At 34.6% G+C, this 13,784-nt stretch overlaps 1 protein-coding gene across 1 annotated transcript in view; it reads left to right on the forward strand.

Annotated features, from left to right (window-relative positions):
• ADGRV1 (adhesion G protein-coupled receptor V1) overlaps positions 1-13,784 on the forward strand; it is a 260,139-nt gene that overhangs the window by 120,905 nt on the left and 125,450 nt on the right. Inside the window, exon 86 of the mRNA XM_058824411.1 lies at positions 1,355-1,455. Coding sequence (XP_058680394.1) covers positions 1,355-1,455 — 101 coding nt within the window. The remainder of the gene's footprint in view (positions 1-1,354; positions 1,456-13,784) is intronic.

Consider the following 13,784-nt stretch of genomic DNA (forward strand, 5'->3'; position numbering starts at 1 on the left):
TTTTAGCACACAAAACTAAGCAGATTTTAAAATACAGTTGCTGGATTACAGAGAAAAAACAAGTAAGTTGATGAAACAAAATGCTGTAAAATGCAAAATGCAATAGAAACTGAAGAAAAAAAATATGCGAAAGCTTAGAAAACATTTTACTGAATTGGAATCAATAAAGATGCAGATCATTGTTCAGAACTAGTCACTTACAGTATATGTCATAAAAATGTTTTTTAAAAATAAAAGTAGTTTAGCTTGGTTAAGGGTTTATTGTGAACTTGAGGCAAATGCCTTTTAGTTTTTTAGGCATTTGAATATGTTTACTTGTGTGATGATACAGATTACTAGATTTAAATGAATGTTTTAAGTAACAAATTGTTTAGGAGTGATAAGGATATTTTTCATATATCTTGACATTTCCATATGGGTGTGAATAGAATATTAAAAAAAAGAAGAAGGATAAAATAGAATATTATAAAAAAGAAGAATATTAAAAAAAAGAGAGACCATGCAGATGGTCATGTAAATATCACTAAGTAATTTTGAAATACTTAGATATAATACTTTTACCAATTATTTATTTTACTTATTTCTTACAAATACTGGTAGCTGAACAAATAGTCAATCTCAAGACTGACCTAAAAGATCTGCCTTAATTACCCAAAATCCTGCCCTGACTGAAGTGTCAAAGTGCACAATTAACTCCAATTAATTCTGAGATTTAGCAGTGTTTTTCCTGGTGGCTTAACTTTCCTAGAATCCTTTTCACAGGAACTACTTACTGGTAGGAAAGAGGCCTTTGTTGTGTTCATATTTACAATTAATTAGTGAAACAAAAAGCGTGGTCATTTCTACTGCTATAACAAATTTCTATGCTTAACACAGATGAAACAGGAGACTGGCTTTTAGAAGATTATAACTATCTGTTATAATAGTGCTACCAAACAGAGGCATTTTTTATGTAACTGTTTCTAAAAAGGTTTTTTGGAAGCACTAATATGAACACTGAACTGTTACCTTTGCTTTGAATATAACTATTATTATAATCACCCATGACATGCAGAACGGGACACCAAAGAAACGCTTTTCAAAAATTGCTTGTTTACATTATGAAATTATTTTAGCTTCCAAGCCTATGGGAACATTAAATACATATTAGTACTTGATATAAACTCATGAGTGATCCCAGAGTGGACCAAAATGATCATACTCTCCCCCCCCCCCGCATGGTTTGTTTGGTTGGGGTTTTTTAGGAAATCTGCACCTTTGAGAAATATCTGCTGGATAATATAGCACAGTTTATTAGTCTCAACTTAAATAAGTCTTATTTTTTGAAACTTTTTTCATTATCATTTCTGTGTAGGTTTCACTTTGGCTATCATCTCGCACCTTTTCTGCACCAGGTGTGCCATGTTTGCAGCTAAACTTCTCACTCATATGATGGCTGCTTGTTTGGGTACTCAGGTAAGAAAAAAGGCTGAAATCTCAAAATGTAGAGTAAGTACATGTTTGCTTTCCTTTCTTCACTTTCATGGCTGTGTATGAACAGACCTTCTTCAGTGTAAATGTTTTTGGAAAGCATAAATTTCAACATATGACACCTAAAATTAATGCAATATTCATGTGCTGTGTTGGAAATTCAAGTGAAATTACACACTGTCTGAGAATATTTAATGAAAACTGATGGATGATATAGAAATGTGAGAAGACATTCCATGTCTGGAATGCTGTGCTCAATTCTAACTTTTGAAGGATTTTGAAAGTTATTGTCTGTTTGGGCCCACAGGCTTTTCTGTCTGTGACCTGTTTTTTTGTTTAAATACTCTACATATTAACTTGTATTTAAATGCTCTACATATTAACTTGTATTATCTCTGAAGAATAATTCCTGAAAATAGTTCCATGTTGTGTGTAAATGTAATAATTTTAATTACAGAGGTGCAATTTGTATGGTTCTAAGTAATTTTGTCATTCATCCTCAATCTTTGAAATACATCATTCTTCTGATCTCTTTTCCTTTGCCATGCAAAGATTTTAAAAGTTTAAACCAAGATTTTTGAAAGATGATTTTAGCAGGGTAACTGCTTAGCTAGTGAGCTAGTTTGGAGAAGAAGTAAAGACTGTTTGGCTGCAGTTTTGTCAGATAAAGGAAGGTGGTTTTTAGTCAAGAGTGAAAAGAGAGTGTTTGACAAGGGAGAACTGAATTACTGTACTAGCTGTTCTGAACAGCTCAAAGAAAATCTTTGCACAGTTTACCTGTGTTGCGATATGTTGGCCTATTGTGAACTAGCCTGATTAGGTAGCAAAAATTTGACAACTATAGGTAGATGATGTATGTACAGGCATTTGGTTACTATACATATGATAAGAAATTCACAATGTAATTGAAAATTTCATGAGTTTGCTAACCGATGACTCTGTACATTTAAGACAGTTTTAACTGAGAACTTACTACATGAAAATCAGCTCTTCATAGTTTAAATACAAGGAAAATGTTAGTAGTTTCCATTTCTATCTACTAACCTTTTTATTAGACACTGGATTTGTAATTGTTAGCTCTCAGGCCAGTCTAGAGAATGAAGGAAGCTTGTGTTTCTCTGTGTTTATATTTTTATGAGAAAAAAAAACAAACCAAAACAACACCCCCCCCCCCCCCCCCAAAAAAAAACCCCAAAACCCAAAAACAACCAACTGGGAAGTTTTTTGTGGTATTTCCAGTGTTTCATACATACAGAAATAATTAGTTTTTCTCTAATATCTGCTCTAGGTGTTTATTAGGTTTGTAATTTTGAGATTCTTTTTAAATTGCTATCAGAGCACTTGTCTGTAGATGGCAGTCAAATCTTCTCAGCGCATTGCTCAGAAACTTGCTGTTCCAAGGCTGTGCTGCTTTGTAGTTTCTCACAAAGCTTCATTTCTCTGTCAGTGATGGGGAATGATGATTCAAACATTCAAGCTTCAATTCATTCTTGAAGTATCCAGGGCTGCCAGCATTAATGGAGCACTTGTAAAGCATTCAAGAGTAGATGTTTCACCCGTGTTTGATGGAGCTCATTGGAAAAACATAAAAGTCTAGATATTTATAAAACATTTTTTATTCCTTTCAAGCAGAAGTTCACGTAACAATACCCTAAATACACAAAGAAAAAAATTTCTGGGCTGAGATTTTCAGTTTTGGAGTAAATTTAGGTGAATTTTTGAGTATTCAAAAAAATTGAAGTAGTATGAGAACATACTTCACAATAACTGTCATACTAGTCAATAAATTTTTTCTTTTCAGAGCTATAAACCTAGATTACAATCTTAATAGGAACAATTGTTATGCCTACCTTGCTTTGCCTGAGAATTCCCAGGCAGAATGCATGAATAAGCACTTTGTACATGGCTTGTTTGTGTATACTCTGCTTGATGCATCTTGTCCACATTAAACTTCAGAGTACATGCTGAGTATTAGAAAAAACATGAATGTACTCTAAATTCTCTGTTTAGGCTTCTTGTGAGTGCACTGTTGAGCTGCTTTCCCTATATGCAGTAGCACTTCTCTGGAATATTTGAAGATTCATAGACTACTTACAGCAATTGCTGTGTACAAATGGCCTTCCATTCTTATGGCCAGCAAAGCAAAATTAAAGTCCAGTCAAATAGGAAAAAACCTGTGTCATCCTATTTTTGTCAAACAAAAAATTAGTATTTTCTAATTTATCCTGTCCTCAAGCTTGTTATACACTACTGTGATGCACTAAGCATCATCACCCGTCACTGCAATAACTACCAAACTGGCTAGGTCAAGTTGATCCTGGCACTGACTTTGATGGAAATGCATGATGAAGAATTATGTTACTCTGTTTAAATATTTCAAAATTGTGTCATTCAACCTGAGCAGAAATTCAAACATACAGTTATGTTTTCAAGAAGCAATAGTGCATACCATCTTCTTTTAAAGAAATTGTTAAACATTTATTTAAAAATTATAATCTGCATTCTTGGTAGAATTGTTGCTTTATTATTTGTACTCTTACAGATTTGGACAATTCTGCCCGAAGATAAATTTTAAAGATGCGATAAAATCTCCAAGAGATGATGAAGGAGCAGGATATGAATGAATGAATGAATGAATGAATGAATGAATGAATGAATGAATGAATGAATGATCATAAGAGCCTGTAGCTTCTGCTATGATAAGAAAGTGAAACTTTACAGAAAGAGTGAAATGGTGCTTCAGCTGTACTGTTTTAATCTTAACTCCTCTCTTCCAAAATAAGGAAATTCTTATTTTCCCCTACACAAAATCAAAGCTCAAATGAAATTGACATATATACCTGGATAGGGGGAGCTTGCAAAGCATGTTCCAAAATGAGATTTCTATAGTGATTCTTTATACCATCCACCACAGAGACAGTTTGTGACAGTGAGTGACTGAGTGCCTGTCCCTCTCCTGGCAGTAGAGAAAAGTTTTGATTTTAATTCAGTCTTCCCCTATGGTAAGCCTGAGCCTTTTAGTCAGCTCCTGGGAAGTCCTAGTTAAAGGACTGTTTCTGAAGAAGCTGAGAGGTACAGAGTTCCACTAAACTCCAGGTCCATATGAAATATGAAAATTCTATGGAACAGCAAGCAACAAATATTTGTATACATTACTTTAAAGTTAGAGCCCAGTTTCCCAGAGTAAGGGAGTTTGTCTTTGAGGAAAACTAGGCCTGAAATTTCCTTGCTCTTGATTTCCTTGCTGTAACCTGACAGCAGCAAATAACGCTGATGAGATACCAACAATTCTTACTTGCAAGATTTGAGAGGAAATAGAAATGGACTGTATACAGTGATCCAGAATTGGTGCTCATTTTAGAAATTTGGCTCCATGCTAATGTGTTTTGTTCTGTTACTTTGTGACTTGAAATATTTCAGTAAGAATTGTGAGTCCTATGTAGTCTTCTTCAACCCTTGTTGTCAGTGTTCCTATCTTTGGGATAATAAAGTCTAACATTTCTCATTTATACAAGGAAAGATTCTACAGATGTCACTAAGAATGGAAAGTGGAAAAGATTTTCACTTCTGTTGGAGTATTGGAAAGCACAGCTAGCTGAGACACTTGTTGGGTATGTCAGAAGGGGAAGGTGTGTCAGTAAAAATGTTCATGTGGATAAGCTGCTTTCACCAGTTCCCTGCATAACATTTGTATCACAGTAAATAAATTTTATTTACTCTATAACAGTCATGCTGTACCAGGGGATACAATCAATGTTCCCCTGTCCTACTGAAAACATGGTCCCCTGTAATACTGCAGACACTGACTCCTGGATTCTTGCCTATTTTTTTGTTACCATTGCAAAAATTAGGACCTAACCCTTTTCTCCAGGGACTATTTTCCTAGGTTTCAAACTGACTTATTTAATTATTTACTAGTTATCAATTATGTACTAGTTATTATTAAACTGACTTTTTTACTTATATACTAATTATTACTGATTTCAGTAATTCCTACCAAGTCAGAGCACAGTTATGCAGCTTCTTTCAGAAACAGTTTCAATCTAATCATAAGTAGAACTATTTGGGAATGGCATTTAAATAAAAGACAATTTCATTCAACATAAATTTAATGCTTTTATAGCAAAGGAATACATTTTATGATCAATGAGGATTTGTGAGCCAATTACTCCAAATTTCTATTTTTGAGTGTGCAATATCCAAGAAGAATCAGTCAAAGCTGGAGCTAATCAGAGATTTTTAGTAGAAGAGATTGCAATCTATATCAAGATTTCAATAATTTTGTAAGTTATATACATTGATCATGTATATATGCAGATATTTAAAGATGCTGGATGAATAGATAGATAGACAGAGAGATAGATTGATTGATCGATTTCAGGTGTTCTTGGGTGTTAGATAAGGTGTATGAAGTCCTTCAGAATCTGAGAGGCAAGAAGTCCTTACCTGGAGAAGTGGACTACTCAATCATTAGAATATATATTATGCACAATTAAACAGTGAGGAAGGACTGCTACCACACAACAACAGCAGATCATTCCTTGATGACTCGGATTTCTCGTTGGGAGCAGACTACTCATTGAACTCCTAATTGCAGAATATTTCCCTTTTCTCCAGCAGAGGGAGTCAGTTTACCTGTGAGTTCCATCAGGTGCCGAGTTGCCGCAGCTTCAAGAGATTTGATGGGATGATACCGTCTTCAGATACTTAGAGATAAAGCTCAGACAAAAGTAAAAGGCTCTGCAAATGCTCTAGGAGTTATCTTCTCGGTCTCTGTCTAGGGAATGAGGAGATGTAGAAAGCAGCTGAAAAACTTATATCCCAAGAAGAGAGAGTAGTAGTTGTGGCCGAGTGAATGAGCGTAAGAAATAAATAGGAAATATTCAATTTAATTTTTATGCTGTTTGTTTTTTATCTGCCAACAGAGGATTTTGGTTTTTTGCTGATAATCTAGCACTATGGAAGTACCCATATATTTTTACTTTTGCTACTTGTAGGGATTTTACTTACACTCCCCTTGTTCATTTTTCTCATGTTGAGCCCCATGTAGTGTTATACACAAGCTGTTAGATTTTTTATAGATTATCTCCTAGAATTGGCCAGAACTCAGATATATGAGCAATGCTATAACATATGTTAGAATGCTTCCACATTACCTCACACCTCCTGTCCGCACTACAAACATTTTATCACTTGAAGTATAAGAATATGAGATTTGTATCAGCTAATGCCTTCCAGCTTTTTTTTATTATTCTCTACTTTTCCCCCACATCATAAGCAGCTGGGGACCACACACACAGCAGAAGAGATAGAAAAATTCCCAGGTTGCCTATTCACTGCTGTTCTTGGTGTCTTTCTGTGAAGCAGGTTATACTGCTGCCTCTCTCTATTTCATGCTTCATTGTAATTTTTCAACTCTTTCTCTCATTTTATGCCTCCTTTCTTCATCTGCCTTTGTTCTGTACTCTCATATGTGCCATTCTGATTTAATAAAAAAGTAGTTATCTATTACTTCTCCTAATTAGCAAATCTTCTGTTGCTTTTTTCCCTGGTGAAGGCTGATGGAGAGAAGGACAGCACACATTGCTGTTACCCATAAATTCAGGCCATAGCAACAGCTGTGCTGTATAATTATGAAGTTTCCAAAATATTCTCAATTTAGCTTATCTTTCAGAGGAAAAAATCTATAGGGTTTTATGAGCAAAAGAACTTCATTTTCCTTGACAGCTAATTAAAATTATAGTAGCCATTGAAACTTTAAGTTCTGTTTTTTCTCCAGTTCTGTCACTTTGCTTGCATCCACATGCAAGAAAGTTTCAAAGGGGTCTTTTTTCCCATTTTGACAGTTTTCTCATTACCTGCTTCATAGCTTTAAGGCAGGTCAATTCCATATAAAGTAGATTCACAACTCCATTTCAGGACTTAATTGGATTATTTGTAGACATGAAACCAGAGCCTGACCTTGCCAGATTCATATGGCAAGTTTACTTTTAAGTGTACTGGTGTTCTGATTTCTTTTGAAAATAACTGAATATTATTTTTATAAATACCAGCTTACAATTTATGATTATGGTTAACTTATGTTTGTGGTTAATTATGGTTAAATGCTTTTGAATAATGCCTAACTTAATAATGCTTTAATGCTTGAAAATTTTTTTATCATTTAATCAGTAGGCTGTGGTTGAATTTTACATGCTGGTAGATCTGATTTTGTTCCCATGGTCATTCTTCCCTGTTTGTATAGAAATACCTTTTGAAAATGACGTTATAAAGATTTATAAGAATTAAACAAAAAGATTATAACATGACAGACTTTTTTCACTTTTTATTTTTAAGATATGTCAACCTTTTAAAATATAATTTGAAAGAAAGACACTAATACTAATGTAGATCTGATTAGATTCTGAAAAATTATAATGAAAACCTTAAATGCTTGGAATAACAATGAATAATCAGTGACATTATTAAAAAAGAGTTTGGGGTGTATATTAGCCAGAGGCAGAAACCAGAAGCATATAACTTATATGTTCATATGCCAAAAAAAACCCCAAACTGTGTTCAGCCATGCAAAAAGCTTTAGAAAACCATGATGCTATATTTCCATGTTTCCATTTCAAAAAAATGAAGAAGCTTTTTTGGGCAAAGATAGATTAATAGAAGTCAACTAAGCACAAACCATGTGCATCATTAGAAATTAACACCTATAGTTGAAACATTTGCTGGGAATAGTAGAATTTTATGTGGGTCTCAGAGACCAGAGATGGGATAAAATGCACAGAAGATAATTAATTACATTGTTTTACTTGACAGCTGAAATGGGATAGGAATCTTCCCTTAGTCAATAATTGTGGACCAGCTGGCAAGAAGTAGCTTGGAAAGCAAAGCAATTCAAAGGCTAAAGATTGTCTGTCTGTCAGTAAATAAACAAAATTGAGTCAAATTACTTCCTAGCATGTCATTTACCCAGGGATACAAAATATCTGTTCCACTCAATCGACAAATATTCTGGTGAAACTTGTTAGCCCTTTTCCCTTGCCCCTCCGGTATTTATCCCTGAGCCTTGCAGTCTCCAGAGACTTGTATTTTATTGTATCCTGCTATAATTTTGGACAGATACTGCTCTTGTCTGTGGTGTGGTATAAAGCTGAATGTTGCAGGCAGTCCATGCACAGGTCTTCCACCATTGTGTAGAAGCAGGTGGAAAACAAGGGGCATATAAATGTGCTCACTGTGTTATACAATATTAAGTGGCACCTCTTTCCACAAGCTTTTAGGCCTCTTGTGCTCTATGGAATCCAGATTCAAATCAGGAAAATTCAGCCTTGAAAAAAAGTTAGTAAATAATTTGTGGTTTTGAGACCAAAATGAAAAGAAAAAAATTCTCAAACAATAACTTCGAAAACTGAAGCTTTGCTTTGACATCAGTGGCCTTTTATTTCTTTTTGATCTGTTCCTATAGTGACAAAAAGGTTGGGAAGAGAGGAATCAAGTAGACTATGCATGAAGATGCATTGTCCTCTAAACCTAATATACAGAAGGGTTTTTTTTTGTCTTCCCACCACCTCTTCCATACGTGTGCATGACTCAGCACAACATAAATGATAGAAGACAGATAAATATATAACTGAAAAGTACAGCTATAGACTTGTCTTCTGTATAAATTCATAATTAAAATTGGCTTATAGTTACTGCTATTTACTTCTGAAGTATTTTTAAAATATTGCACACTGTGCTTGAGTATAATTTGTGATCAATATACAGCAGCATATTACAGACAACTGGAGACAGTTACATGAACATTTTCAAAAGGTCTCCATGGGAGAAAAAAGACAGCTCTATAACAAAATCTATCTTCATGTTTAATTGTGTTCTTCAGTTGTCACAGGTCCTGGCAGCCTTTGAGCAGAGTTTTGGGTAGATGGGTAGTTAATGTATTCCTAAACCCTGAACGTTTGCCAAGTCATTAACTTATAGTGGTATGCAGCATCCTACCCTTGACATGGGACAGGTTAAAGCAATATCCATGTATTAATCTTTAGATTTTTTATAAACTAGTACCTTGCCTTTAACTTTATGCAGACTGATATTTGGCATTAATATGTTGCAGCTCATTACTAACTCTTAGCTCAGATCAGATGTGATGGCAACTAATCTTGTCAGGATAATTTCTAGTCTGGGCATCTCAGCTTCCCACCTTTGAAGAACAAAAGCTTTCAGGATATATTTGATAGTAAATAATAACTATTGTTAAAATATATCTTATTAACATCAGACCAATTTCTTAAAATCTTGTGTAAATGTGGTTTCACTGGAAAAGGAATGAAATAGAAGCAAAAAAGGCAGTTGAATGAGAAGACTTTCATCATGTGATTAGTAAGTCTAAAGCATTAGCTATTCAGCCACCTTCTTTGTTATAAAATTCTTTACATTACTGATCAAAAGGTCACACTTATTTTACTCTAACTTTATGAAATGTGTTCTAGGTTGAGTTTTTGTATCGGTTTAAAATGAAGCTAGCTTTGACACCTTTACCATTTAGACTGAATTGTGTCCTTGTTTTATGCCTATATGCTCAGTACTGCAAAAGGACATTAGCAAAAGTGAACTTGCTGTTAATTGCAATAACAGATCATTCCTGACAAATGAAGCAAGTGCTGATTTTCTCCTTAGAAGCATGAGTGGAAAATTGGTCTTTTTATCAAAAGTACAACTAAGAAGTCACTCCTTAGAAATCCAGTAATAGGTGCAGGTGAGCTTGGCTAGTTCTGGCTGGAAGCAGAAGTCACTGGGAATGTTCCACCAAACTCTCATTCTCTTGTTGCTTGGAAGATTTTCCTTCAGATTTATAATGAACTTTTACTAAGCTCACTCTAGTTTAGACATCCAGAAAATCTACATTGCAGAATAATAAAATGTGATGAGTTGTCTCTGAAGATAGCTGTTCACAGCTTTTTGTTCTGAAATACTGCTGCAGTGTGTGACACTCATCCACACGCATAGCAGGCAGGTTTCACACAATGGTATATCCCACAACATTTGCTGAAGCTTTAGATCTTTCAGGTCTAATTTTTTTTTTTTATTTTTATATTTAGACCATTCACTTTTGGGGTAGGAAACACAGCATATCAGTTTTCATTTCTGCCCAAAGATGTGTATCTCCCTATGCTCCAGCTTTCACAAATGTCCTTATTGGCAAGTGTCCTTATTAAACTTCACCCCAGAAAAAATCATCTTCAAAAGATTCTTTGTCTGAAATACTGAGATGCATGGGTGTTATTACTGAGTTTGACCAATATCAGATTCCAGTAGACAAATCTGTTTATCAAAGGAAAAAAGGAGCACTTTATTTTTTCTAACCTCTTGAATTACTGACATGTTGTCTTCAAAATGTTACAATATTCTACAGGATTCTTCTAACATTTAGTGGTGTGTAATATAGCAGTTGTTCCCTTTTCAAAGTTGCTGCCTAATTAGTTAATATAGCTGTTAATATATTAGTTAATATTATTAGTTAATATAGCTACAAAACTGGAAACACTTTTTATTGCAGCTTAGGGTTCTCTGTGATCCCCTTGCTCAGCTTGGCTGGAGTGAGTTGGCAAAATAGTGATGGGAATGATGGTCTAGCCTGGTAAATAAAAACTTTAATAATGAAAATAAAAAACATGAAAACCACAGAGTACGGAGACTAGAACCAAAGACACATGGGTGGGGCAAACATAGCCAGGTGTAGGGGCAAAGGTCCAATCACGAACATGAACTCAAAATATGGCCCTATATGAACTAGGCATTGAGTCAAATGAAAACAAGAACTAGAAACTTGACCAAATATAGGATGGTTCTATTAGCATAGTACTAATTCCCATGACCCCACTCTTCCCACTGTGGCCTGATCAGCTGCCCCCTCCTCTCAGTACCCTGCCTCCCATGGTCTGTGGCCAAAGTCTTCTGCAAACACAACTGAGACAGAAGTCTCAGCTGGATGTGATCCCATGTTATTTTTTTAAAGCAAAACCAAATAAATGTATTTATTTCTCAGTAGTAGATTGCCCACTTAGTTCATAGTTGTACATTGATTCCTAATTTGCAGCTTTACTAGTTTATAAAGTGTAAGCATCAATGGTTGTGATGCTTACAATATACTAGACATTTGAAATAGAAATTTGAAGAAAAGAACTGACTTTTTAGTATAGGAATTTTTAGTATAAAGAATCCCCTTTCCCATTTGCTTCAGTAGATTACTTTCCTGCCTGAATGTTCCATTGAACATTATATCATATTACCCCTTCAAAATATTCAAATATTATTGGGGGCTGTTGATTGAGATACAGACACAGAATATGACTCCAGCTTTGGAAGTAATCACTTGCCATCAGTGATGAAAATGTGAGTGTTGTAGTTTCGCTTGCTTTATTTCATAATCCTGCACAAGAATCACCCACAGGAAGTTGTGGCAATGATTTCCTAACATGCTAAATAATCCTAGGCAGGCCTGTTCCGTAGCAAATATCTGATATACCACACAACTTTAATCAAACACTGAGAGGAAACCAAACTATAAAAAATAAATGCTTTGTAAGACATCATTTGTATTGTCCTAATTTTGAGCTGCTATACAGGTAAAGAATTGAAGGATTTGTAGCTATTATAGATAGCTTTCAACCAAGATCAAATATACTTTCAAAACATCAGATGAATTTACTGCATTTATTTAAGGGGAGATAAATATAGTTTTAAAATGGTATTGAATTTCTATGGAATAAAATAAATTGATAGATTCCTTGTAATTTAATTTAGAGCATTTTTGGTCTGAAGCAAACCTAAACTCAGGATTGATATTCTGCTTTCTAATGTTCTTTCATGCCCATTTGCCAACACTTTCACCTAAGCACTTTACCTCATTTTCTTCAAATGAAAGAAACAAACTAATGAGTTTAAGAATATGTTCTTGTTTGATAATTACCAAGTTCTGTGCTTTAAATAATCTAGTAAATTATGAGCTGCCATTTATTCATTAATTAAGTGGTCTTTCCTAAGATGGAATAAGATAGATGGATTAATTTTTCTTCATTTCCCAAAATTAGTTATAGCCAGGGTCACATTGCTGAACATAATTTTTAATATGGTCAATACTTTCTAACTAAGATTTGCAAAGCTTTGTGTAGTAACATCCTGTGACAGACAGAACTATTCAGGAAAGTCAAGTGTCACTGATAAATTAGAAACATTAAAAATTCATCTCAGACTGTAAGATTTTTCCGCCCTTCCTTTTCCAGCAAGACTTTGTGCACATCAGGTGGAAATCTGGAGATTCAAATATTTTTCTTGTAATTTGCTTTTAGCCCTCTGTTTAGCAGTGTGGACAGTTCCACAGATGATGGCCCTCTCTTTGTCTGTCACAACCCATCAGGCTAATAGCAGCTGCTACACTCTCAGATGTTACAGAATTTCTAAAACTTAATGTGACTTTTCAGCAAGTCTAGAAGTCTGTTAATAATAAGAAAAAGTTTTGCAGAATCTACTTTATCATTTGACAAGTTTACAAAAGCCTGTCCTCTGTCCAGAGGACTTGCTGACTTTCCTTTCAGAGCTGACTTTCCTTTCCTCAAGGTACTGAGGTTTTTTCCCTAAGTAAACCCAAAGAAAGAACCCGCCCAGTATTTGTATATCTTAGAGGTTTGGGGGTTGCTGTTTTGTGTTCCCTTGCTTTTCTTTCAGACTTTGTTTTTGGTATAAGTCATCATAGCACTTAGTGAGCCTCAATTCATTTTGGGAATGGGAAACTAGTTCCCCTGCATGATAAGATTATCATACATTTTTTTCTTGCCTTTATTTGTTATTCATGTTTTCACATTTTCTGTATAAAATCATGAACTCCATGTTTCTAGTCCGCTTCTCTTTCTGTGCATTTGCTGTTGTTTTTTCTAAAAACAAATCAGTCTGTGAAATTTCTTTCTCTTGTGTTTTTTTAGTCCAGTGCTTAGTAACATTTGAGGTGACTTTGGGAGAACTATGAACAGAGTGTGACACAAATACAGCTGCTAAGTAGGTATGCATTAGGGTAGAAATCAGCTGGTCATTAATAGCCAAATCACAGCACAGAATAAAATAATTATTAGGATGATAGGACCTCTATAGATCAAGTAGTCCAATTCCTTGCTCTATGCTTCCTATTCAAATTAGAGAGTACAGAGAGAGCTGTTTAGTTTGGATTTCATTCTGATCAGCCAAGCATATGCTAGGAAGTGGCTTGTTTCTTTCAATTCTAGTATTTCTTTGTGGATTTGGAATTCAAAAAAAAAAAAAGGGATTTG

This window comes from Ammospiza caudacuta, chromosome Z (assembly GCF_027887145.1).
Source record: "Ammospiza caudacuta isolate bAmmCau1 chromosome Z, bAmmCau1.pri, whole genome shotgun sequence".
Classification (NCBI taxonomy): domain Eukaryota; kingdom Metazoa; phylum Chordata; class Aves; order Passeriformes; family Passerellidae; genus Ammospiza; species Ammospiza caudacuta.